This window comes from Notolabrus celidotus, chromosome 2, assembly GCF_009762535.1.
Source record: "Notolabrus celidotus isolate fNotCel1 chromosome 2, fNotCel1.pri, whole genome shotgun sequence".
In the NCBI taxonomy this organism is placed as follows: domain Eukaryota; kingdom Metazoa; phylum Chordata; class Actinopteri; order Labriformes; family Labridae; genus Notolabrus; species Notolabrus celidotus.
The window spans coordinates 17,387,926-17,411,348 of record NC_048273.1 but is presented as its reverse complement, the minus strand read 5'-3'; the positions used below and the strand labels follow the sequence as shown (position 1 = coordinate 17,411,348).

The following is a 23,423-nucleotide window of genomic DNA, read 5'->3' as shown; positions in this document are numbered from 1 at the left end:
CACTGCTGACCCTCACCTCAAACATCATATTAGATTTAATTACATTAAATATACTTTATAATCCCCCATTGTGGGAAATGATTTTGTTCCAGCAGCTTACAACATGGGACAGGGGAATGCAACAATTGTACTTACATACAGTTGTGCTCATAAGTTTACATACCCTGGCAGAATTTGTGTCTTTTTTTTTTTTTTACCATGCAAGCTGTATCCCCCAGGGGAGTGATATGTAGTTATCCCACCTGTCTATCATCCTGTTCTGTTAGCCTATCACTTGGGTTCAGAATAAAATATCTCAGCAATTGTTGTCTCCAGTGGATGAATCCCAATGACTCTGACTTTCCTTCAGTGCCAGCAGTAGAGAATTTTCACTTTTTATGACAGCTACTGGATGGATTAGTATAATAACCACTGAAGATGGGAACATGTTATATTTTATCAGATAATTTGTTTTGTTTTTAACAAAAAAAACTCTGAAATGATGGATCAGCCTCAGGGACTCTTTATGTTTGGTGCTGATTAACAATTGTTGTCAAGCTTCAATAATAGATAATAACAATCATGTGATGATGCTATATACAGTTGTGCTCATAAGTTTACATACCCTGGCAGAATTTATGATTTATTGGGTAGTTTCTGTTGTCATTATGATATAAAAAGAGTGAACACATTTGTTTGACATGTTTTTCTCTTATCATTCATATTCTCTGAAAAAGGGCCCAAAAAAACACTAATTCTGCCGGGGTATGTAAACTTATGAGCACAACTGTATATGAAACTTGCTTTAAATTAGTATGTTCCTCTTTTCACTGTGAGCATATTGGCATCCTGGATGTTGTTTTGAGCATTTAGCTGACACTGAATCATGAAGCTGGTAGGTACCATGCCTCACTCTATTTGTCTTGTTATTGTTTATCAGCATCCCATGCTTTGCTGGCCAGTGTCTTTAAAAGCATACCAATGATGGAAATAGCAGCTAATCTCATCAGACAAGCTTTCATAGCTCTGCTGATGGGAAAACTGATCTCAATGCGGCTCTCTGGCTGTCTGGAGAGAAACAGACAGTAGAGCTGAGAGAAGTCAAAGACTAAAGTAGATGTGTGGGCTGAGAACATACTTTACTTGATTCTATTAAATGAGGCCATTCTTAAGTGGCAACCTGTATAAGGATTTATTCACCATTTAGTTTCTCTTAAAAATAGTTTTAATGTGTGATTTCCCTTATTAGCATTTAGATTATCTTTGTTTTACAGCCAGGTAATGCCTCTTTATCATATTAGGCTGGAGATGGCCATCAAATGCAATTAACATTTTATCTTAACGTATTTATCCCCCGGTTGGCATTACCCGCAGGAAGTGGGATATTGCATCTGAGCATGATGTTAGTGGCTATTAGAGTTATTGAAGTAATTCTGCAGAGGTGGTCTCCATGGCAGTGCTGACTGCAAGAGCTGTTGTTGTTGTAACACTTAAGCTGAATGATTTAGCTAATGGTTTAATGGTTTAGTCCAGGGAGAGCACGTCTTTGTTGAGAGTGAGAGTGAGAGCAGCTGCCTTAATGGCTGCAACGGCTGACGCATGTGTAAAGGAAAAAAACATTTTGGTCTGTGGAGAAATCTAAACTGCTGAGACGGATGTTATGTGTCAACTTAAAATTGAGACTGGGGAGGGTTGCTTGACATGTCAGAGCAACATGTCAACATTTTTCTTTCTCTCTCTTATATTCTGTTCCTGCACTCTAGACTTGTCTCTCCCCAGTGAGGCCTTCTTTAACCCCATCCAGGCAGGGTGCAGCAAAAAAGTCTTCTCCATCCAGGGTGCATTTCTCCAACATAGATGACGCATCCTCTACGTCTTCAAAGGGTGGGAAGGAAAAGCTTAATACAGACGCTAGAAGTCCAAACTCTGACGCTTTCTCAACATCCAAACACTCTTCATCTTCAAAACAAGCCAGCCACAATTCCCAGGATAAAAAGAAGGAAAGAAAACAAGCTTTTCCCAGAGTTGCCATAGACACAGGCTACCAGCAGCCGACAGTTTCCTCAAGGACACGAGCTTTATCCCCTTACACCCACCGCAAGATGTGCCAGCTTTCAGAGGACGCCCAGCAGAGGCTCAGCCATCTCCAGCTGGGGCCTCACCACTTCAGGAAGGAGACAGAGAGCCCGGCGCCTTTCTTGGTTTGTAATAACACAGACATTTTTCCTCCAAATGAAAGCAGATGACAAAATAGTGTGGGGACGGTTTGTTTAATGCTGATAGAGCACGTGTTCAGTGGGCAGGGGTTATAAAATTAATGGACTCCTGAATAGATGTAGTTCAAGCCTCAGTGGGAGCTTCCCAAATTTGAACATCATCTAGTAGGCAGATTAAGTGCAGGGCATAATAAGAGCGCAGTGTTAATCTCTTTACCTGAGCCGTTAATGGATTTTGACGTCATGAAAATGTTCCACGATGTGTGTATGTAATACAGCCTGTTATCCTCTCTGAGGGGCCGGACTGTGCTTTAATAACACACATGCTGGATGTAGGCTGCTCCACAGTTATTTGTTAACACTTTAATTATGGCTGTATCATTACTATAAGAGATTAGCATTTAAAAAGGAGTGATATTCTGATCACTCAGCCTTGGGGAATATACACATGATGGACAAGCACAGCACAGCATCTAGTTCTGAGCCCCTCCCTTCCCTGCTCCCAAATGTATTCCAGCTTCTTCATTAACATCAAATCTAATCCTGAGGTATGAACATCAAAATCCAGCAGCATGCTGTTATTAAAGTAAATGATTAGGTGCAGAGTTGTTTGTTTTTGCTGCACACATGAATGGAATGTACTGAAATACAACAGGCGCTTTATTAAAGAGAGGAGCATAGTTGTCCCCTTGCTGGTTTTCCTGGGGGAATCTTCTGTCGACAATTAACCCTGGTAATTGAGAGTCAAGCTGCAATTAACAAATAGATACCTAATGAAGTAGCTTAGCCCCATGGTGAATGCATTATCAGTGCGTGTTTTAGAGCCTCAGCTCCCAGTCTGTTTGTGTAGAAGGAAGCTATCCCTTTACCAACCCGAGCTAGGGTCTTTGAGAAACGTGTTTTTTTGCAGCTTTTTTCCTTTTTTCCCTCACAAAGTAAAGACACAAAACGAAAGATGTGATTATGATGAATGTATTTGAAATTGATCATGTTTACATAAAATAGCAGACAGAACATTTGTCTGTTTTAGTTCTGTTGTTTTGTTCTAGGCAGATTGTGTGCTTGATTGATGTGTCAGTATCAGGAAACTCCTCGCTGAAGGCCTGAGTGTGAGTGTTATCGTTTGACATCAGATTAGTTTTCTGTTGTGTTTTTAAACAGGTGTCTTGTAGCGGTAGTGTCTCTGGGAGGAAAACTCCTTCGTCCTCTCCACAAAGCAGCAGCATGAGTCGACACTTCATCAGCTTCACAGATGATCACACAGGTATCTTAACACACGAATGTGTATTGACTAATACTTGCTGATACACACCTTGATGCCACCTCATACTCAGGACAGAGAGTAACATTTAGAAGACACAGATAAAAATATGGCATTTTATACAGCTGCATAGTTCTAACTCTGGACATCAGTTTGTGTTTAAGAAAGACAATCTTTGTCTAGGCTGCTGAAAAGCTGAGTTTTAGTTTTAGAAAGCTCCTAACTTGTCTTTGTTGTTTTTTTAGATTGTTCTCTCCTGGGGAGTTACAGACCAAAAACAGCCAGAGTAAGTCTAGTCACAATTTTAACTTCAGATTCAAAAGAGGACCAGCAGCATGGAGTGTTGAGATATTGTGTGGGCTTCTTTGTAGCCATGCCACAGCATCACTGTACATAAACAGATGTTAAAACCTTATGGAAGTGTGTAATGTACCGTGTCATGAAAGTGTTTTTTTCCCTATTTTTCAAAGGTTTTCTGAATATCATGGACAACTTTTACAAGCTATACCACACAATGTGCACTTAATATTTCCCTGTGTTCTCCTTCAGGTAAAGTCAAACTCTTTCAGAGCCCACTCATCTGCGGAGACACAGTCCAGACTTGAAGCCCACACTGAAAGCCCAAAAAGGAGCTGTGCTGCCTTATCTAAGTCCACCCTGACCACATCGAACCCCAGAAGTCCCCTGAATCTCAACTATTCCCTTAGAGAAAGGTGAGATCTTTAGATAATGCCACCCTTCACTGCAACCTGGCATGAAAGTTTTTGGTGAACTTGAAATATGTGTGTTAAAATCCAACCACTTTTATGTGGAAAAAAACACCATGACCAAATGCAGATGAATGTTCAAAAACAATAACTAACTGAAAATAATCCCTTGGAAAAAAACACGTCAGGATTGGGTGAAATTAATATCTCATTTTGACTAATTATCCCCAGACTGTGCTTTCCTAACACAAGTAGCTTTCTGCTGTGGGTAGTATTTCATGAAGGAAAGGAAAGGTGTAAAGATCAGTGGTCATTTCAAAACTTTTCGTTGGGCCAAAGTGTGTCTTTCGATTAACTTCAGTGGATTGCTTTGAGAGACCTGACTATTTGTTTTCTGGCAACAAAAGCAGGAGAAAATATAATCCTTTGTCCTGTGGTGTTTGTCCCGAATTTATCCTGATCCATCTGTGTAAACCATCCGTGTTTGTCCAAAAGATCTTAAAAGCACAAGAGGCACCTGTATGAGTTTCCAATTACAGAATACAGCAAATATGTGGCAATCCCATGAGACGTTAGCCATACACTGCCACTGCTACGTGTGTGTGTGTGTGTGTGTGTGTGTGTGTGTGTGTGTGTGTGTGTGTGTGTGTGTGTGTGTGTGTGTGTGTGTGTGTGTGTGTGTGTGTGCTCACCTCATCTTTAATTTTGATTACACTCGACAGGCAGGATGAATTCCCCTCCTCCCCCTTAAATTATAGAAGCTGATGTCTTGTCATGTTTGTTTATTACTGAGAGAGGAGGCAGAGAGCAGGGAAAACAAAGAGGAAAATGGTATTGATTTGTGTTTCAGCTCGAGTCTGATGCATTTGACCCAATGCATGCTTTAATACATTCAGAGAGACCTTGTCATCGATCATGGCAGCTGTGAGTTAAACACACCGAGGGGACCGATGTTCTGTTTTGTTTGTTTGTTTGTCTCCGCTCTCCTTTTCCCCTTCCCCCTCTGCCCAGTCCATAAGTAAACATTAAAATCAATAGACAATCTTAAACTGCAAAGTAAATTGTAGGAAATGAATGATACTTTTCTCTCAATTGAAAACACGGCAGGAGTAGCAGGGTGGGAGATTAGAACGGCTCTTTGTAGATTCCCTGTGACAGGCAGAGGGGCACGTCTAACCACAAATCTTTGATCTATAAAGAAAATGACAGATGCCAGTGGCAACGTTTGCTCCCTAAGCCCCGAAGTCTCAGTCTATTCATGTCTCTGGATGATTTGTCCTTGATGACTTTTTGAAGCAGGTAGCAAGTTTATCAGATTACAGATGAAAAGCTTCCGTTCCCACACTGCGAGCCCGGCCAAGACAGCAGCCAGTCAGTCAGACAGTCATCACCTGCAAATCCCAACAAATAAACGAGGATGAGAAGCAATTCTGGCATTTATTACTGTTCACTTCTGTCTGTCTGTCAGAGCAGGCTTTCATAACCGACTGTGGCCACGTTGCAGACACATTTATATTGTATTGATAAGGCACTTTCAAGCCTCCAATTTAAATGCAAAGCTGGTTCTGTCTATCCTAAAATGTTATCCTTGTTTTTCTACAAAAGGCTGAGCGTAAAGGAGCCAAAATGAACGTTAGGACAGAAAAAACACTGTATTTATTACAAAGTATTTAAAAAGTACACTTAAAGTTTGTCACGACAGTGTTCCTCCAGTTTCATCTTTGCATCAGCCTCACATCTTGTGTGATGTTGCAGCACAGACTAGTGGACAAAAGGGATATCTGTGAGAACATCTGTACAAAACACTGTGAGGAAGTTATGTAAGAGCAGATTTATTAATCCCATTTAGTTTGTTCTGTAAGTAAAAATGTTTCTCTTGAGCTCATGCAGTAAATGTGCTTCTTTTTTCTTATCATTGTAACTTAATAACTTGGTTTCCTGTAGTGGTAATTTATCATTGTATGCAATTCAAAGATGATGCCTGGGCTCTGGGACTTGATATGGTACAGATATTTTTTATTTGTGGACCCTTAAAACTAGCCTGCAAATTTGAATCTTGTGTTGCTCCTCAGGGTTCCAAGCACTCAGGTTTATAATCACAGGATGCATTGATGAAGAAAACGTTTTTAATTGAAACCCTAATATGATCACTGTATAATTTCCTTATAGAGTCCAAGTCAGCCATCTGAAGTTCAGTCATGAGATTTTTATGTGACTTTTCTGTCATTTCTTTAGGCTGCAGACCAGTCACCACAGTCCATCTTACAGGGAAATCCACAACAGGGTCCAGAGGATCTTGCAGACACACAAAGCTCCCGTGGACCGCCAATTGACCTTTGACCTTTAATTTACTGACCTGCCTACATGGTGGCCTTTCATTTTCTTACAATGCTGTTACTTAAAGATAAAAGAAGATATTTAATTGAACTCTCTGTTGTAGCTACACACTCAAACACACTCACAAACTCACCATGATTTTATAATTCAGTGAGACAAACCACCTCACACACATGTATCACCATGTATCTCCCTTTGATTTTCATTTAAATTTCAAACCATCCTCAGCACCTGCTGAGCTGTGCTTGTCACCGTAGTTACTCTTTGAAAAGGCAGGAAATTTGCAGGGGTTATGTTCAAAAGCGGAGCAGCTCCGCTTCACTCCCACCCATCAGCTGGGATTTTTCTTTCCCTTTTCAAAAATGCCCTGTTGGTGAAACCAAACATAGACGTTGTCTAATTTCTCTAAAGCTGTGTTTGAAATTGGCTCCGGTGTAAAGAAGTTACATTTTCTGTGTGTGTGTAAGAGTGTGTGTGTGTGTGTGTGTGTGTGTGCGTGTGTGTGTGTGTGTGTGGAGGCGACATGGTGGATGTAAGCTGCAGCTGTTAAGGGCTCATCTCTCACAACACAAAAGAGAGACAAGAAGGTAGCCAAGAGCCACCGATGGGAGCCAGCAGCTAAAAGAGACTGAAGAGATTTAAGAGAGAGAGAGGAGGAACAAAAGTAATCCTGAATCAAAGAGGAGACGACACAAAGCATTTAGCCTTAACATAATCATTCAGAGCCAGTGTTACACTGACATGTAAATCTGCCTGTGTGTAGACAGTGTGTGTTCATATGAGGTTATCTGCTCTTTATAAAGGACACTTTATCTGTCTGGTAATACTTCTTCTACCATGAGAGCTGAATTTAATATTTTATCGGGAGTTGTAAAGTGAAATGACAATCAATTTGATCAAGATGGATGCCTAATATAGGAAATCATTTTTATTTCATTTTTTAGGTGTGTATGTGTGTGGGTGGGTCTTTGTGAAGACCGATATACAAAAACTTTATAGCTCTCTTTCTTACTATTTTTGACCATATTTTGATCACTACTGAGAGCCCGAGGTCAAGTGTCCCATCTCTGAAGTAATGAGTAAGATTCTGTTTCAAAAGTGTCATTGCAAATCATGCCTTGTAGTTTTGTCCTCTCAATTGCTTACAATTTATTTCAAAAACGGGTAGATTTCTCTTTAGTTTTAATGACCTCGCTTTAACATCTTAATAACGTACAAGTATTTGAAGCATTCTTCAAAACATAACTTTTGCATGCCAAATTTGCAGAAATACAGCAGCATGTTGTCACTTTAAAAATTAATCTACAACATATTTCAAAGTGTATTCTATTAAAGACAGCATTTAATTTTCAATCAGTGTTGACAGTGTTGTTGCTTTAAATGTAACTTCTGAGGGGTATACTAAGAAGCGGGATTCGCGATTATCGAGGTAACTTCAGGGATAACTCTGGATTGTTAGTACTATGGGGTTCACTCCTTACCTGGGTAGATCACCATGGTTACTCATGATGAACTCCTAACCTGCTCCGGGACAGGTTATGTTCAGGATCAGAGATCAGTTTGAAGAAAACTCCGCCCACTGACCAATCACAGAGCTCTGTGAGCTAATCGCGAGGGGGAAGACAGGTACGGGCAGGACACGCAAAATCAAAAATTCAATATAACAGAGGATGGATTATGTTATATTCGATTGTTTTTGTCAGATTCACTGTCTAATGAAACAGTCATAGAGTCTCCTATCATAGAATATATATTCATGATCAGTTATTTGTCCTGTTAATTTCCCCGTTTCTTCTCGTTTTCTTCATGAAGAGAATTAAAGTCTGACAGCAAAGTTTGTCTGGTAATAAAAACACTTGTTATATTTCCTGTCAGGTTAATAAAGTTTCATACGAGGCTGATCATTAATGAGCACAGGGTTTGAAAAGAGTTGCACGATTTATATTTCCCCTTAAAGTAATAAATAATTCAATAATGAGGCATTTTAAAAGTGAACCGATCCGTGATGCTTCAGGACAGAATAAACAGAGAGCAGATTCTCTTCATGTACAGGTGTTTGTTAAACAGGTAAACACAGAGACAGAGATCTGTTACTGTTTAAATGTATCAGTTATTACAGTGAACATGTGTGCAGACACAAACAGCTGTTAAAGGCGTCATCACAAACTGATGTCGCTTCACGTGACGCTGGGAGGAAAGGACATCTCATTTCTCAAATCTCCTCGTTTCCTTTCTCCTCTCGTTTCATTTCCTTGCATTTCTAGTGGGAGGGACTAGGACGCGAATCAACGACGCGAGGATGGACGTTTAGAGCTTTGAGACACACCCTTTGTCTACCTGTACGATTTTACATATAAATACTGAAGACAGTTATTGATAATATTTCCTGACATGATCCTTCAACAGAGTCTAAAACAGGTTAGTCAGGGGAAGTTATTTTAGGCTACTCCATTAACTATAAATCCGTGCGTGCTTTTCACTTTGAATCATGTTCTAATTTTTATTACTCCTATAACTACAGCGCTCAGTTTGATACCATCAGGGCTGCAGCCGTAATATTACGTCTAAAAATGTCACACGACACAAGATTAAATCAGTGAGAGAGATCACTCTCAGCAATAAATTATGAGAAATTAGACGTCATTTGCGCATTCCCGCTCTTTGTCTTATAAGTTCTTCCTTCATGTTTGAAACACAGCTGTGTTGATGTTTGTCTGGATTGTGTTTAAATTCATATTTTTCTAATATCGGAGCTCTAAGTTTGAAAAATATGTTGATGTGCTGACGACAGACTGTTCATGTCTTTGGTCATTTTTTGTCTTCTCCGCCTTGTTCATGTGAACACGCTTAGGGTAACTCCAGATGATGATTGACTCATCATGTTGATAACCAGCTTCGTGTGACAGCTTAGCGCAATCTCCTTTGTTAGGTTCAGTGAAGCTGGAGCAGGAAAAGATATCGATAAAGATATATGTTGTGAAAAAATGTGTCACTTGATAGTTATTTGAAGTCTTATCTCAACGTGTCACAAAGTATATTCCCCACTCATTCTTTAAGTTTGGATTAGTGAAGTCACATTAATGCTAACAAACCCAGAACGTGTTTTAGTATAATCTGGTCCTCTTTTGTGTTTGTTGTCATCTTCTAGATAAAGTCTTGAATTGTCTTTGATGAATGCATTGTGTCAAAATAATCATTAGACACTTTTTTCTCAGTCATGAATAAAGATGATGGGGATGTTTCATTAAGTGAGCCATAGGTTCAGAATGTGATGAGTTAAATCATTGACAAACATTAGCCAGTCAAAACAAAGTATTTTAATGTTCAAATGATGACTGAATTTGGAAAGGTACTATGATTTCTGTACAGCAAGATGTTTGAAATAAAATAGATTAATATGTTTAAAAATGAACGTCTGTTTGGTAGTAATGGTTCATCTTTACAGTTTTCTGTGGTAACTGTATAAAACAATGACAGTCTTCTTTATATATAGACACACAAGCCTTTGGGATGATCTTAATGGGCAAGGCTCAACAAATTTTCATGTAAATTAAATTTGTATCAAATTCTCAATAATCAACCACCTGATTGTAATTAGAAGTTGAAAATATCAGTATTTATACAAAGCCACTCAGAGTCAGTGTTCATTGCATTAAGTCTCCACATTTACTTCTTATGGAATTTATTCTTCTTGTGTCTCCTGCCGGCTCCCCGAGCTGCTTTCTCTGCCACGATGTTCTGGTACTTCTTTTTGTTGTTGCTGGTGAGAGAAAACAAAGGGATTTAAGGTTAAAGACAAACATTTGGAACAGCACTATTTTACTTTGCAATACTTACCATGTGTATAGTTACTTTGTCGTTTTAAATAAAAAAAGATGGATTGAAATTTAATATACAACTTTAAGTTGTGCTGCATGTGGGTTTCCTGCAGCTTGTGTCAAATACAAAGCCTTACTTTGACATGACATCCTCATCAGAGGACCCTGAGCAGAACTGAAAGACTCCATCTGTCAAATAACTGATATCAACCTCAAGTATTGGTGAACACCTACACACCTAAAAATGCAGGGTATGAAAAAACTCCTGCTGTGTTAAGATGCATCATTTGACCCGTTAGATTCTGCAGCAGCTGTCTTGTCACAGAAAAGTTTACCAGTGTAATATGAAACATTTTGAAAGTAGTTATACAACTAGCAAGCAAATAAAAGCAAAGACAAAAAATGTTACAAGTAGACAAATAAGTAAACATGAGAATAATCCATGTTAAAGGTGACATATTATGCTTTTTTCATCAATATATATTGGTCTAAGAGGTCCCCAAAACATGTCTTTAAAGTTTATGCTTAAAAAAACACTGTGAAATCAGAATTTGGCATGCCTGAAAAACCCTCTTCTTCAGCCCTGTTCAGAACAGTCCGTTTTCCCTCTGACCACGCCCCCTCAGGAAGTGGATGTGGCCTCGGCTCTCCAGCACGTTGATCTAATGTTTACATGTTGGCTGAATATACACGGCTGCTCACAGATACCTTTACTTCAATCCTCTGAATCTGATCCTGAATCTGATCCTGACGGAGAGGCGCCTGCAGCAGGACCTTTCTGAACGATTGGTCACAGATTTAGTGTTTCTTGTTGTTTTATTTGTCAGTATGTAGACGTGTGTCTTGGTATATAGCTACTAACATGTAGCTATGTGGCTATGCTAACTAGCGCTAGCACTTATCCATGATAAATAAAAATCATCCACTAGATGTTCAAATCTGCAGACGTGGGGAGTAAAACCGACCTCTGTGTTTATTAAGACAGCCTACAACTAGCATGCCTCCCTTCTAAGCTCCTTGTTAGCACACATGTGTGCAGGGAATGAAAAACGGAGGAGGAGTTGAGTTGTATTTCATACAGTCTATGGGCTGAACAAGCTCCGAGCTCTGACTCCATTACAGACTGGATATAGTTGTGACGTAACAAAAACACGGAAGTCTGAAACGGCTCGTTTCACACACATTTACAGAAAGGTTTAGAAATCAGGACAGGGGCAGAATGGATTTTTTCTAATTTTTGGGGGGTTTGTAGACATGCCAGGGAAACATATTTCAGGTAAAGAACCACTAAAAAGTTGATTTTGCATGATATGTCACCTTTAAATAACAATCCATTTAAATAAATAAATCAATAAACTTCTCTACAATGGTGGTCTTATGTATAACAGGATTTAATGTTCAATTGACCATTTGTTTTAATGTACTTATAAATAATATGCTGTAGATTTTTTCATGGAACCATGTCAGAGATGTGATACAATAAAGCAACATTTATGAATGATGTGTGTCTGTTTTCATTTAAACTCACTGCCTGAACTCAGCATCAGCCATCAGCTCCTCAACCATCGTCCTCTTCCTGTCCTTCTTAGGAATGCGGGAATGATAGAAGTCTACCGGGTTGTCCACCACTGTGCCAACCTGCAGAACACACACACACACACACACAATCACAAATGTACCATTTCATGTGCCTATATTTGAGGGTTGAAACAATACCATAACATAAAAATGACTTTTCTTTGTTATTTCCTGCTGAATACTTTTAAACGAAAAAGGTGGCCATGTTTTTTTTAAAGTGACCTGGAAATATTTGGGAAAGCCATCGCGGTCGTTCTTCTTGTAGAACCTCTTTGGATCTGTGGAGCCTCTCATCTTCAGGACTTTAAGGTCTCCTTTCAGCTCCTGAGTGATCTCTGGGGCTTTCATGTTAAACCAACCGTCTCCTGTTGTTTTCTCCTTCTCCACCTGGGAACACACAAAGTTCAATGGTTTGATTATAAAGCACTTGAGAACTTTAGAGGTACAGAGCTTGAACAAAAAGTGCAACAGTACTACATTCTATGACAGCAGCATGTTCTCTTTTTAGTGTTTTGGATGACATGCTTCATAAATTAATCCACAAGTCATGTCCATAGTGATAAAACTTTAGTAGACTGTGACAGAGAATCAATACAGCAAAGAGGAACTTTGAAAAACTTACCCTGCGTTTTAACTTTAGAGCTTGTTTTGATTCACTGGATGGAGGCACTGCATCCTTCTTTTCAAAGTCTGGTCCCATCACACTCTTCTTCATCACCTGTGGACAACAACAGCACAAAAACTGCATAACTGCAAAGCACCAAACTCTATCAACGCCCCCCTTCTCAAAGATAAAAAGGCCAAAGTCAAAAAGAACGGCAGGGAAACCATGAGTAACAGCGTCTCAAGTGTTATTGGATTTACTTGTCCTTGCATAACTATAAAGTTCATTATTCATTCTGCATCACAGAACACTTTCAAAAGGGAAAATCAATCCCTTATTTACCTCGTCTTGGATCTTCTTTTCCTTTAGTTTTTGCAGCGAACCGGAGACAGGTTTTGATTTGCTGCCATCAAAATTGATGTATAAACCCCCGAGCTCCTTCACTCTGATGCCGGGGTCAATACGGCTGGACATCTCTTTCCTGAAACAAATGGAAACAAGAGAAAATTCCTCAGGAAAAGCAGTCATGTCTCATTTCTCACCTCTACACACAGCAATAACAATACATATATAATCATAATGAGTGCGGTTGTACTGTCTATGAGTGCTCAGGTCTTTATTGTAAACAAACTTTAAGAAAAGAATAAAAGAAAACAATGAGCTGTTCCAACTGTTGTTACTCCAGTGACATTTTTCTCTATTACAATTAACCTTACAATGTTGGACTTGGTGTACCATGCTGCATTGCGGTTAGTTTCTGGTTTAGGATTCCGCACACATCACTGTATCTTGTATGAAAAGGCTTGTCTTCCTTACACAACAGAAAAATCGATAATTCGTACATCTTTCTTTATAAGGCTGTACTCCAGGAGCTGCCACCTTATTTATGCTCAAACCTGGGGGAACAGGGCCTTCTGTCGCTCCCCCCACCCTCTGGAACTCTCTCCCCCAACACCTCAGATTCTCTCCCTCACCAACTTCAAATCGGGACTATAAAACCCACCTGTTGACAAAGGCTTTTAACCTAGAATTGTTTGATTTTGTTTGTTTCCTTTGCTTTTTTGCACTGTTTTCCTTTGCTTCTCTATTGTATAATTTATTTTCTTGTAAAGTGTCTTAGAGAAACTTTTAAAGAACTTTTATAAATAAAATGTATTATTATTATTATTATTATTATTATTATTATTATTATTATTGACTCCTAAAGCTCTCAGTGGCTGTAATCTTCATCTTCAAGTGCTTTTAATGACCTTGCTCCCTCATCTTGGTCACCTGAAACTGGATTCTTTAATTCGATTGAAGGATTTTAAAACTAGGATAAAGGATCATTTGATCAGCTTGTGCACATGTTTTTGGAGTTTAACACTGCTAACTTATAAATTGATGTATTAGATACTTGTTACTATATGTTTTGTCTTGTTCTCTTTTTGAAACTTTTGTTCCTGCTGTCTTGGCCAGGACCCCCATGTAAAAGAGACTTTGCATCTCAATGGGACTATTCCTGTTAAAATAAAAAAATAAAAACCATAGCCTACCGTTGAATATGGAGAACCACTTTTTAATCAATACACAGAAGTGAACAGTCCCCCATAAAATGTAGTATTTACTAAATAACCACAGTCTCGAGCAGTTAACTGTTATGAAACGGTCATATGGCTGTGAGGTTACCAGGTAAACAGTGGAGCCAGAGTGGGGTCACTTATGACGGGGAAGGTGGAACAAATTCTGATTTGACAGAGCCAGGTTGGCTTGCCCCCGTTTCTAGTCAAACTAAGCTGCAGCCTCATGTTTAGTATTAAAAAGGATACATGAGCGAAGAAATTTGTGAAATGATTTTTGGGGGAAATATTTAATAACAGATGTATCAAGACAAAGATAAATGTTTGTAAGGTGAGTGTGTGTGTATACAAGAGCCTGACTAATATGGGAATTTTAAGACTGATGGGAAATTTCAGCCTCTAGCTTTGTGTAGCGAGTGCTTCAGGCTGCTGAGGAATTTTGTGTCAATTTTGGCGCCCCCTTGTGGACAAAGGTGGGCATCTTATCACTTTCACTATCTTTTCCTGTTGATGATAACATGGTGTTTTATATAAAAAATTAACATCTTAATTTAATCCAATGTGTCACTCATTATGAATATTTGCTGTTAAAAATGTAAAATAATGCTTTGTCTTCAGCGTGCTGTCAATCATTTGGTCTGACATCTACCACTCACAGTGGTTTCAGGCATTAACAATGACAGTATAGAGGTAGTTGATTGTGATGCTGATTGTCTTATTTGCCTTTGTGGATCATAAAGAGGGATCAGTAACATTTTCAACATGTTTCACAACCAGTTAGAAACTCCTCCCAGGGGCCCACGCAGAAATAGATTAGACCTTTTCTAAACAGGTGACAGTACGAGGGGAGTCAAGACAAAGAAGCGCTAACATTACAGTACATTATCAGCTAATTAAAGTACTGACCGCCTACCTCAAGTGTGTGATGCTTTGCCACATTTGTAGTTTTTAAACAGTGGAGCTGGGCTGCACTCTGCTGCATTGTTTTCTACCGTATAAGACTTTCATAATAAATTGATAACATACAGAGATAATCTGACATCTGTGAAGGCTCATACTGGTACTAGTCAGGCTCTAAAGTGTATTCCTCTGAGAGAACCAATCTGAGCCCACCACCAATCATATACTTACAAGTTTGGGTTTCTACTGGAGAAGAGGATCATTGCATCTTCATCATCATCATCCTCCCCCTCCTCATCCACAAAATCTTCCTCCTCCTCCACCTCCTCTTGCTCGACTCCCTCTCCCTTTGTGGCCTTCTCCTCCTCTGTCAGCCTGTCTTTGTAGTAGTGTTCATCAGCCTCCTCTCCAGGCCGCGTGTCGATCATAAACAGTCCCCCAACTGAAGTACTTGCTGCTTTAGATGGTCCTCCTCTCTCTTCTGCCCTACACTCCAAATCCTCCTCTTCCTCTTTTTCAGAAACGTCCCTCTCCTCCTCTTCAGCATCCTCATCTTCATCCTCGCTGCTCTCTAACAGACTGATTACTTTTGTTTTCTGGACAATAACGTCTTTGGGTGGTTCAGGAGTGGAGTCCACTTGGATCTTTTGCTTCTCGTTGGAGGACACCTGAATGGACTCAACTTCTCTGGAGTCAACCACCTGTTGATCCTCTATAGCCACAGTGCTGACTTCCATTTTCTCCTCCCTCTCCCCCTCCTCCTCCCTCTCCCCCTTCTCCTCACTGGGCCTAGTTTCCACAACAACAGCCTCGTCTACAGCCTTATCTGTCTGTGACAAGTTGGCATCCACATCAGCTGCTTCCATCGCTTCTTCTTTGTCTTCAGCCTCTTCTATGATTTCAGGGGTGCTCCCACATAATGTTGCTGTAACTGAGGGCTCTAGCAGCTCTGATGATGGTGGTTCTGTTTCCTGTATCATTTCCATCTCTGAGGTGTCCCTGAGCTTTCTTTCAGCACATGGCTCCTCCTGCTGGAATTCGACAGTCACTGCAGGTTTACAAACATCTTCCTCTGCTACTTCTGCTACCAAGGGCTCTCCTTCAGGAAGAACATTTACGTCTTTCTCCTCTCTAACTACATCTTCCTCCACTGATGTAAGATCAGACTCCTTCCTCTGATTCTCGTCTTCTTTCTCTTCTACATTTTGGCTTTCATCATCCTCCAGCAGTGTGCAGTCTTTATCCTCGGCCAGCACTGTACTTTCTAACCTAGAATCATTAAATGAACTTCCTTCCTCCTCAGTGGGCTCGGCAGCTTTTTCCAAAACAATGCTGAGGTCCTTGATGGAATGCCTGGAGGCCCGGACACCCCGACTGCTGCTCCCTGATCCTGTGCGGCTGCTGCAGGGGGTTCCTCTGCTGCGTGTGGAGCAGGGACTGCCAAGAGGGGACTGCACATCTGTCAGCTCAGAGTCAGAGTCAGTAATCATTGGGCCTTGCTTCCCCCATCGACAAGTTGACTTACTGTAATTAGGCCCTGATTCAAATCCTTCAGAGTCGCAATTTGGGGGCTCATCGACATGTACAGTTGCTGCCGCCTTCTCTCTGGCTGATCGAGCCCTTCGAGGTCTTGGTGTAGGGGCGGGAGAGCTTTCTGTGGCTTCATCTAGATTGATTGGGATGGAGCCTGTTTGCCTTCTGGATCTTGTAGATCTTCGGGTGGTGGACTTGGATACTTCTGAGATGCCTGACATGCAGCTCTCCATATCTGAGAGCTCAGAGTCCCCAGGCTGCTGCTTGGCAGAGGATCTGGTCTTTCTATAACTCCTGGTAACTCTCTTGGATTCAGACACCACAGAGCTGCAGGACTCCGACTGTGTTACCAAGTCACCCTGGACATCTCCCTCCTCAACCTGATCTGGGTCAGCCCGCGTAGGAATTGTCTTCTTCCGTGTACTCCTGCGGACACTGTGTCCAGCTTTCAACACAGATGCTGCTGAGGAACATGAATCCGCTTCAGATACCTGCTCCTCTTCCTGACTCACTTTGCTCTGTGCTCTCTTCCTCCCAGTTGTGCGTTTTTTTGTTGTTTTAATGTCGGACAATACAGAGCAGCAGGAGTCCACGTCGGAATGGTCTGCTTCATGGATGGAACCCACAGGTGTACACTGTTGATCTGGACTGTGGAGTCTGAAGGCTCTGGTGCATCTTTTTAATACAGGTGTAGATGGTGATTCATGGGATTCTCCTTCACATTTTTCAAGCTGGCTGCTGGTTTGGACCAGGCCATGATGGGTAGGGCTCCCTGCTTGTATAGCAGTCCTCCTTGTTCTTCGACCAGTGGAGGGAGTGGCCTGTGAGGCAGACAGAAGAGATGGTTAACACTATACTCAACTCAACTTTATTTATAAAGCACTTTAAGAACAACAGCAGTCGGACACAAAGTGCTGTACAGAAACATAATGGATAAAAACAAACAATAAAATCATAAAATCAATAAGAACAATAAGATAAAATAAAGTTAAAAAATAAAAATAAAAATAAAAAGGCACTGAAACAAGAGCAGGGTCTCATGCTGAGTCGAAAGCCAGGGAATAAAAATGGGTTTTAAGATGACTTTTAAAAGTAGACAGTGAGGGGGCTTGTCTGACGGCAAAAGGAAGATCGTTCCACAGTTTGGGAGCAGCGACAGAAAAAGCCCTATCCCCCCTGAGCTTCCGCTTGGACCTCGGTATCTCCAGGAGCAGCTGATCAGCTGACCTGAGGCACCGAGCAGGGGCATAGAGATGGATCAGCTCAGAGAGGTAGAGCGGGGCGAGACCATTTAAAGATTTAAAAACAAATAAAATAATCTTAAAATGGACTCTAAAATGCACAGGCAACCAGTGGAGGGAGGCTAAAATGGGCGTTATGTGCTCCCTTTTACGTGCTCCAATTGAAAGGCGAGCGGCTGCATTCTGGACCAACTGGAGACGTGCGAGGGAGGACTGACTGATTCCTAAATAAAGTGCATTGCAGTAATCCAGCCGGGATGTGACAAAGGCATGGATTACTGTTTCAAAGTGCTGTCGTGCAAGGAAAGGCTTCACCTTTGCCAGCTGCCTAATGTGAAAAAAGCTGGACTTTACTATAGAGCTGATCTGCTGATCCATCTTAAAATCACTGTCAAGCTTAAGAGGGCTCTACAGCAATCCTAAAACCAAGGAAAATGGTTCAGCAAATCCTGAGAAAAAAATGAAACCATCCTGTCCATTGCTCAGCTCAAATCTTCTTTTCAACTGATGATATATTTAATTTAAAAGGATCTCTATATGCATAGCTTAATTTACAAAAAACGCCCCAAAATCCTATGAATAGGATTAGGTGTAGGATAACAAACATGTGGCCCTTGAGTGAATATGGCATAGACTTTAAATAAAGAACAGTCACTGTTGATATTTAAAGAAAAAACTGTCCAATGCAGAACTGTGTCCTTTCATAATCTGACACATTAAATAGTTTAACATCAGAGTTGAAGACCGTTATCACGCCGTGTACATGGTCAAAGTTGAATGAAGGGATATTTTTCTAAGCTAATTCTGAAAAGTTAAAACAGCACGAGTTCATTTTGCAGACTAACGTGTGCATTCACCTTCACAATAAAAAACTTTCGACATGTTAACCTGTTGTTTTTTGTCTACTTGTGTCAAAACAGCTAATAGTTTACAAACTATAAAAAGACCCATGGTGTCCACGTGAAGTCTGAGCAGCTTCACAGACCCGTTAAAAGAGACGTTTCGAGCTGGTTTCGGCCCGGATCTAACCTTTATATGATCCCTGAATATTTAATACTTTAAATAAAACATTTCTTTAACACCTACCTGGACATCTGAAGACATGTCAGGGTTTGTTTTAGTTGGGGAGTACACGCGTACTCCTCTCCTGGTGGCCACCATCTTGGCTCCTGGCAAATCTGTTACTTCCGGTGTGAAACAGGAAACGATACAGGGAGCGCATGCGCTGCTTTCTTCCTCTTCTTTTCAACCATAGACTGTATAAATAAACTTTTATAAACATTTTTATAAACATTTAATAAACATCAGTTTTCAACTGATATATATAATTTAAAAGGATCTCCCATGCATAGTTTAATATTCAACATTTGGCTCTTAAGCAAATATGTACGGTGGCCCTGAAGTGCAAATCGCAACAGCAAATCATAATAAACAATGGCAAATCAGGAAACACTATGACATTAGCCAGACCAGAACAATAAACATTATTAGTACAGCTTCTTGTTTTAAATTTGTGCCATTTTGTTTTCTGATTTGCCGTTGATTTTTCTGATTTGCCGTTTTGTTTTCTGAGTTGCTATTGGGATTTGCACTTCAGGGCCACCGTAAATATGGCATTGACTTTAAATAAAGAACAGCAAGTGTTCATTTTAAAAGAAAAAGCTGTCCAATGCAAATCTGTGAATTCTCATCTATTAAATAAATAAGTCTGGAACACGAACGCACCGGCTGCGCATTGCGCCGCGGTGAGGTAACATAACGCAACGCATCAAAATCAGTTTGTTTTCTCCATTGATGTTTTTTTTTTTTGGCACAAACTTGTTTTTTAACGAATATACAAAATAAAATCTAATAAATAAAGTTAAAACTGAAATAGCACACTATGAAAAAACTTTATTTCTATTACTTAACAATCACTCTGGGTTATGTTTGTCACACTAGTAGACAGTAAACTGCTTAATTTAATTATTTTAATCAAGCCAATTCATGATATACAGATAAATGACAACATAAAATATGTTTACAGTACAACAGATAACTTGTCTTCGCTCGATTAACTAGATCCCATGTTGAAAAACAGCCGAGACTCAATAAAAATGTCTTCCTTGCAGTTAACAAATCTTCACATCTCTTTTGCATCGACTTTCCAGTGCTACAACAACAATGCATATTGAGGACTTAAGCCTGCCCTGCATTTCAGTATTGCTGTACTCTCCACCCTCAAATAATCTCATGAGCATGAGGGTGGGTAAACATTTGAATGTATCGTCCAAAACATCTAAGGGTCAGAAAAAAAAATGTGTGATACAACAAAGTTAGATAAACTCACATAGTTGTTGCTTTACCAGTTAAAAGTCATTTTTTTTCAGTATCATAAAATAAACATCTCATATGAAGTTGAATTTCAATTAGTGCATACGTTTTCTAAACTGAGGAATGCAAACCGTGTTATTTACAGCAGAGTCAATCTTACTTCATGAATAAAATCAGACCGTTTTCTTTTACAATGTTTTGAATTGCTCTGTACTGGAAAGAACAATTATCTTCCTTTTTTCCTTTTGCATTACCTTCTCATAATCTTAATTCTGACTGACTGATTAAAGCTGAATTCAAACAGACACAGTGGAGAAAATGGAAGTGAGGATAGTTGGAGAGAAGAGGCACTTCAAGTCAGAAAAAGTTTAAGGACCCTTTAGGATGAAGCAACCAACATTTTCCGTCATGAAAGCAGCCTCTACTGTGTTTATACAGGAAGAAAATGGCTTTATCCATCCGTCTTCTTGGTCAGTGGGGGCTCCTAGAGGCTAGCTTTCCTTGCACTGACAAGGTAGCCCTTTGCCTTTATTATGCCCCTGCTCTTGACTATAATGGAGTAGCGTAGGACCCACTCCAGCCTCCAGTCAGTGATGTCCTGGTCCCGTAGGTCCTGAAGGCCCCCCTTCACCGCTTCCTGGAATGTGGCTGCTGACATCAGCTCTGCAGATGATGAGGTCGGATAGTTAATGTATGAATTACTCAAGAAAAAAACAGCTGAGTTTATCACAGTGAAACAAAATCTCTTGAAACAGGGAACCAAGAATAGATATCTTCAGCATGTATATTATGATCAATTCATTGTTGATTTGCTTTGTCTATTTGTACATTTTGAGAATAAGTAACATATACAAAATATGAAAATCTGCTTAGAGTATCTGCAATGTATTAACTTATTATAGAAAAAACGTAATTATGACGTAATCTAACAGGCAAAAGAGAAAGAGAAAAAAAGCTAACTGAAAAGTCACCCTTAGGGTCGTTGTGTGTGAGAAGCTGAATGTCAAACTCCTTAGCAAAGGCTGTCAGGTCAGGGGGCATCACACAGCAGGAGGCCAGGTTCACCTGATTACTGCTGGGCTTTACCTGAAACAAGAGGAGGGTGTGTGGTCATTCTGTGGCATTATCTGGTTCCCTTTGACCATGCGTCCTTAGTCTCTCTAACGGTACTTCTACACTTCTCGATTTAATGGAAAGTAGTTTTGGATCTGCCATCTTAAGGACCATCCCAAAGGTCTTCCTGCTGCTCAAAGGAGCGAGGAGATCTGAGGGAAATCTGAGATGAAAAAACAGACGCTCTGGAGTACCTTGAACCAGATCATAAGCATATACTGATTATGAAAGAGTTAGTATTTGGCAGCCTGGGATTAAACAAGATTAACAAGATTATTTAGAACTGAATATACACATAACTTTCATAAAATCAGTACAATAAAGCATAACCCCAACAAGTTTTACATTTCAGGTTGACACTATAAGTAGCATAATACAAATATTTCCTTTCCTTGATCCATTATTTCTCCTTTTTATTATGAAGATAATTAAAGTCTTAGTCTCCCCCTCAGGGGAAAGGACATCTCATGTCTCCTTAAACATATTTCCTTGTTTCTTTCTACCATGCATCATTTTCTTGCATCTCCCCACACATCTCTGACAGGAGGGACTGAGACACAAGGAAAAGACGCAAGTATTGGATGCATAAACTTAAGAGCCATGACAGTCAGTGACTAGGGATTATCTTCTCTTTCTTAATAAAAGGTTCAAAGTTTTAAATGTGCAGAAAGATAATTAAAACGTACTCATACCCTCACATACCCAGAATATCCACTCACCTGAGCCCAGTTGTAGAGCTGTTCCAGTAGGTCTTTGTCCAGGTCAGACGTGCCTATGGCAGCAATTTTCTGGCTCCTGACCAGAGATTCCAGCTCCTCCCAGGCAGGCTGAAGGTGAGACAAAGTCTGGCCATCACCTTCCAAGGGCCCAGGTGGGGCTATGATAACAGAGTCGAGTTGGGATACAGCCAATGTCTGACAGGCTAGGTATGAGAGATAAACAAGGAAGAGGAATTAAAATAGGTAAAAAGCTTAATATTGATTTTGTAATTCTTAAGATGCATGAAAATGTTGCTATGGAGATGAAAAGCTCACCCATTTCCACGGCATCTTTGATGGAAGACTCAGCCGACTCACACAGGAAGAGCTTGACTGTGAAAATAAGAGAACAATAAACTTGACATCGTAAGCTTTGATTGTATTATAGCGCCCTATTGGTTCAGATTATTGGTAGTATGTATTACTTGGAAAACTTTTCATGAATGGTTTATTTGTGACGGAGCAAATCATTAATGAGGGTTGCTCTGATCAAAGGTGTGGTCTGGGATTGTTCTTTACAAATGATTTATCATGTGTTTTTTTCCACATAGGAAAAGTAAATCAATGCTACCCGTGACATTTTCAGTTGGTCACTAGACATATTCACTTGTGAAATAAAGATTAAAATATTAAAAATATGAATTAATATAAATAAGTGTGCTGTACATTTAACAAAACACAAATCTGATTCCTACACAATTAGAAAGTGTGTTACCACCTGCATTTACAGAGTTTAAACTCCTCAAACGTATTTATCTTTTTTATATTAACACGTTGCCTGACCAATTAAAAACCCTCAGAACAAAAAGCAGAAGTCCTAACATAAATGGAAACTCAAAGAACGTGTCACTATACAGATTTAATGTATTTCTTGTAGACTCAAGGATCAGTTCAGACCTGAGACCTTCAGCTCCTCTCTCTCTTCAGGTGTGATCGCATCTGTTGGTTGAGGAATGGAGCAGTCCAGTGTATCTGGAAGGTCCTACATGACAAGTAAGACAGTGTTTAGAGACATTGTCCCACAATTTGTTGAAATAACTTGTTCTATTTAAAGAACTTTATGATATTAAATATATACACATTTCTGGTTATTCATAGTCCTCAAAAACATGTGTGAAAAGTTGTGATTTCAAACCAGAATGTGGGAAAATGAGAGAGAAAAGAGCAGCTGATGTTACATAAATAATAAGGCAGACATGATTCTCGGTGGAGTCGTCTTGGAAACTAATTGCGCTTTTGTTTACATACCATGTTCCCAAAACAAATTGTGTTTATACTTGAAGTCCCACAAGAGTGATTCATGCATTTCCTTCTACATAAAACATTTGAATCATTAGATTGAAAGCTGCTTTGTTCTCATCAATGGATGCTGGTTACCTTTAATGGCTGCTATTAGCGAAAGAGACATTGGCCTTCTGTTCAAAAACTGTTCTCTTGTCTGATAGTTTTTGAGAAAATAAAAATCTACAAATACTGAATAACAAACAAACAGCTAAGAAAAAAAGA

At 39.8% G+C, this 23,423-nt stretch overlaps 3 protein-coding genes across 4 annotated transcripts; 1 reads left to right on the top strand and 2 right to left on the bottom strand.

The window, feature by feature from the left end:
* The first annotated feature begins 1,729 nt into the window (after positions 1-1,729).
* spata6 (spermatogenesis associated 6) lies at positions 1,730-6,590 on the top strand. Of its 2 annotated transcripts, XM_034703645.1 has the most exons (6): positions 1,730-2,180; positions 3,357-3,459; positions 3,702-3,742; positions 4,006-4,169; positions 5,014-5,087; positions 6,399-6,590. In XM_034703645.1, the coding sequence occupies exons 1-5, from the start codon at positions 2,082-2,084 to the stop codon at positions 5,048-5,050; spliced, it is 444 nt and encodes a 147-aa protein (XP_034559536.1). In that variant the 5' UTR covers positions 1,730-2,081; the 3' UTR covers positions 5,051-5,087; positions 6,399-6,590. The 2 variants fall into 2 exon arrangements, with proteins under 2 accessions (XP_034559536.1, XP_034559529.1); XM_034703638.1 differs by lacking the exon at positions 5,014-5,087 and having other exon boundaries at positions 1,731-2,180.
* Positions 6,591-9,802: 3,212 nt separating this feature from the next.
* Positions 9,803-18,953, bottom strand: dnttip2 (deoxynucleotidyltransferase, terminal, interacting protein 2). The gene is made up of 7 exons (XM_034703628.1): positions 18,820-18,953; positions 15,191-17,313; positions 12,843-12,981; positions 12,519-12,614; positions 12,119-12,283; positions 11,847-11,956; positions 9,803-10,260 (listed from the first exon to the last, which is right to left on the bottom strand). The coding sequence occupies exons 1-7, from the start codon at positions 18,892-18,894 to the stop codon at positions 10,167-10,169; spliced, it is 2,802 nt and encodes a 933-aa protein (XP_034559519.1). The 5' UTR covers positions 18,895-18,953; the 3' UTR covers positions 9,803-10,166.
* A 736-nt stretch (positions 18,954-19,689) lies between these two features.
* Positions 19,690-23,013, bottom strand: gclm (glutamate-cysteine ligase, modifier subunit). Its single transcript, XM_034705999.1, has 6 exons — positions 22,996-23,013; positions 22,815-22,899; positions 22,194-22,250; positions 21,879-22,081; positions 21,018-21,132; positions 19,690-20,709 (listed from the first exon to the last, which is right to left on the bottom strand). The coding sequence occupies exons 1-6, from the start codon at positions 23,011-23,013 to the stop codon at positions 20,531-20,533; spliced, it is 657 nt and encodes a 218-aa protein (XP_034561890.1). The 3' UTR covers positions 19,690-20,530.
* Positions 23,014-23,423: the final 410 nt, after the last annotated feature.

Coding starts and splice junctions, on each gene's coding strand:
- spata6 (XM_034703638.1), top strand. CDS start 2,082: ATGTGCCAGCTTTCAGAGGACGCCCAGCAGAGGCTCAGCCATCTCCAG. Junction 3,460..3,701: donor CTTCACAGATGATCACACAG/GTATCTTAACAC, acceptor TTGTTTTTTTAG/ATTGTTCTCTCCTGGGGAGT. Junction 4,170..6,398: donor AACTATTCCCTTAGAGAAAG/GTGAGATCTTTA, acceptor TCATTTCTTTAG/GCTGCAGACCAGTCACCACA.
- dnttip2 (XM_034703628.1), bottom strand. CDS start 18,894: ATGGTGGCCACCAGGAGAGGAGTACGCGTGTACTCCCCAACTAAAACA. Junction 17,314..18,819: donor ACATGTCTTCAGATGTCCAG/GTAGGTGTTAAA, acceptor TCTGCCTCACAG/GCCACTCCCTCCACTGGTCG. Junction 11,957..12,118: donor GCTTTCCCAAATATTTCCAG/GTCACTTTAAAA, acceptor TGTGTTCTGCAG/GTTGGCACAGTGGTGGACAA.
- gclm (XM_034705999.1), bottom strand. Junction 22,082..22,193: donor CAAAGATGCCGTGGAAATGG/GTGAGCTTTTCA, acceptor TCTCATACCTAG/CCTGTCAGACATTGGCTGTA. Junction 20,710..21,017: donor CACACACAACGACCCTAAGG/GTGACTTTTCAG, acceptor CATCATCTGCAG/AGCTGATGTCAGCAGCCACA.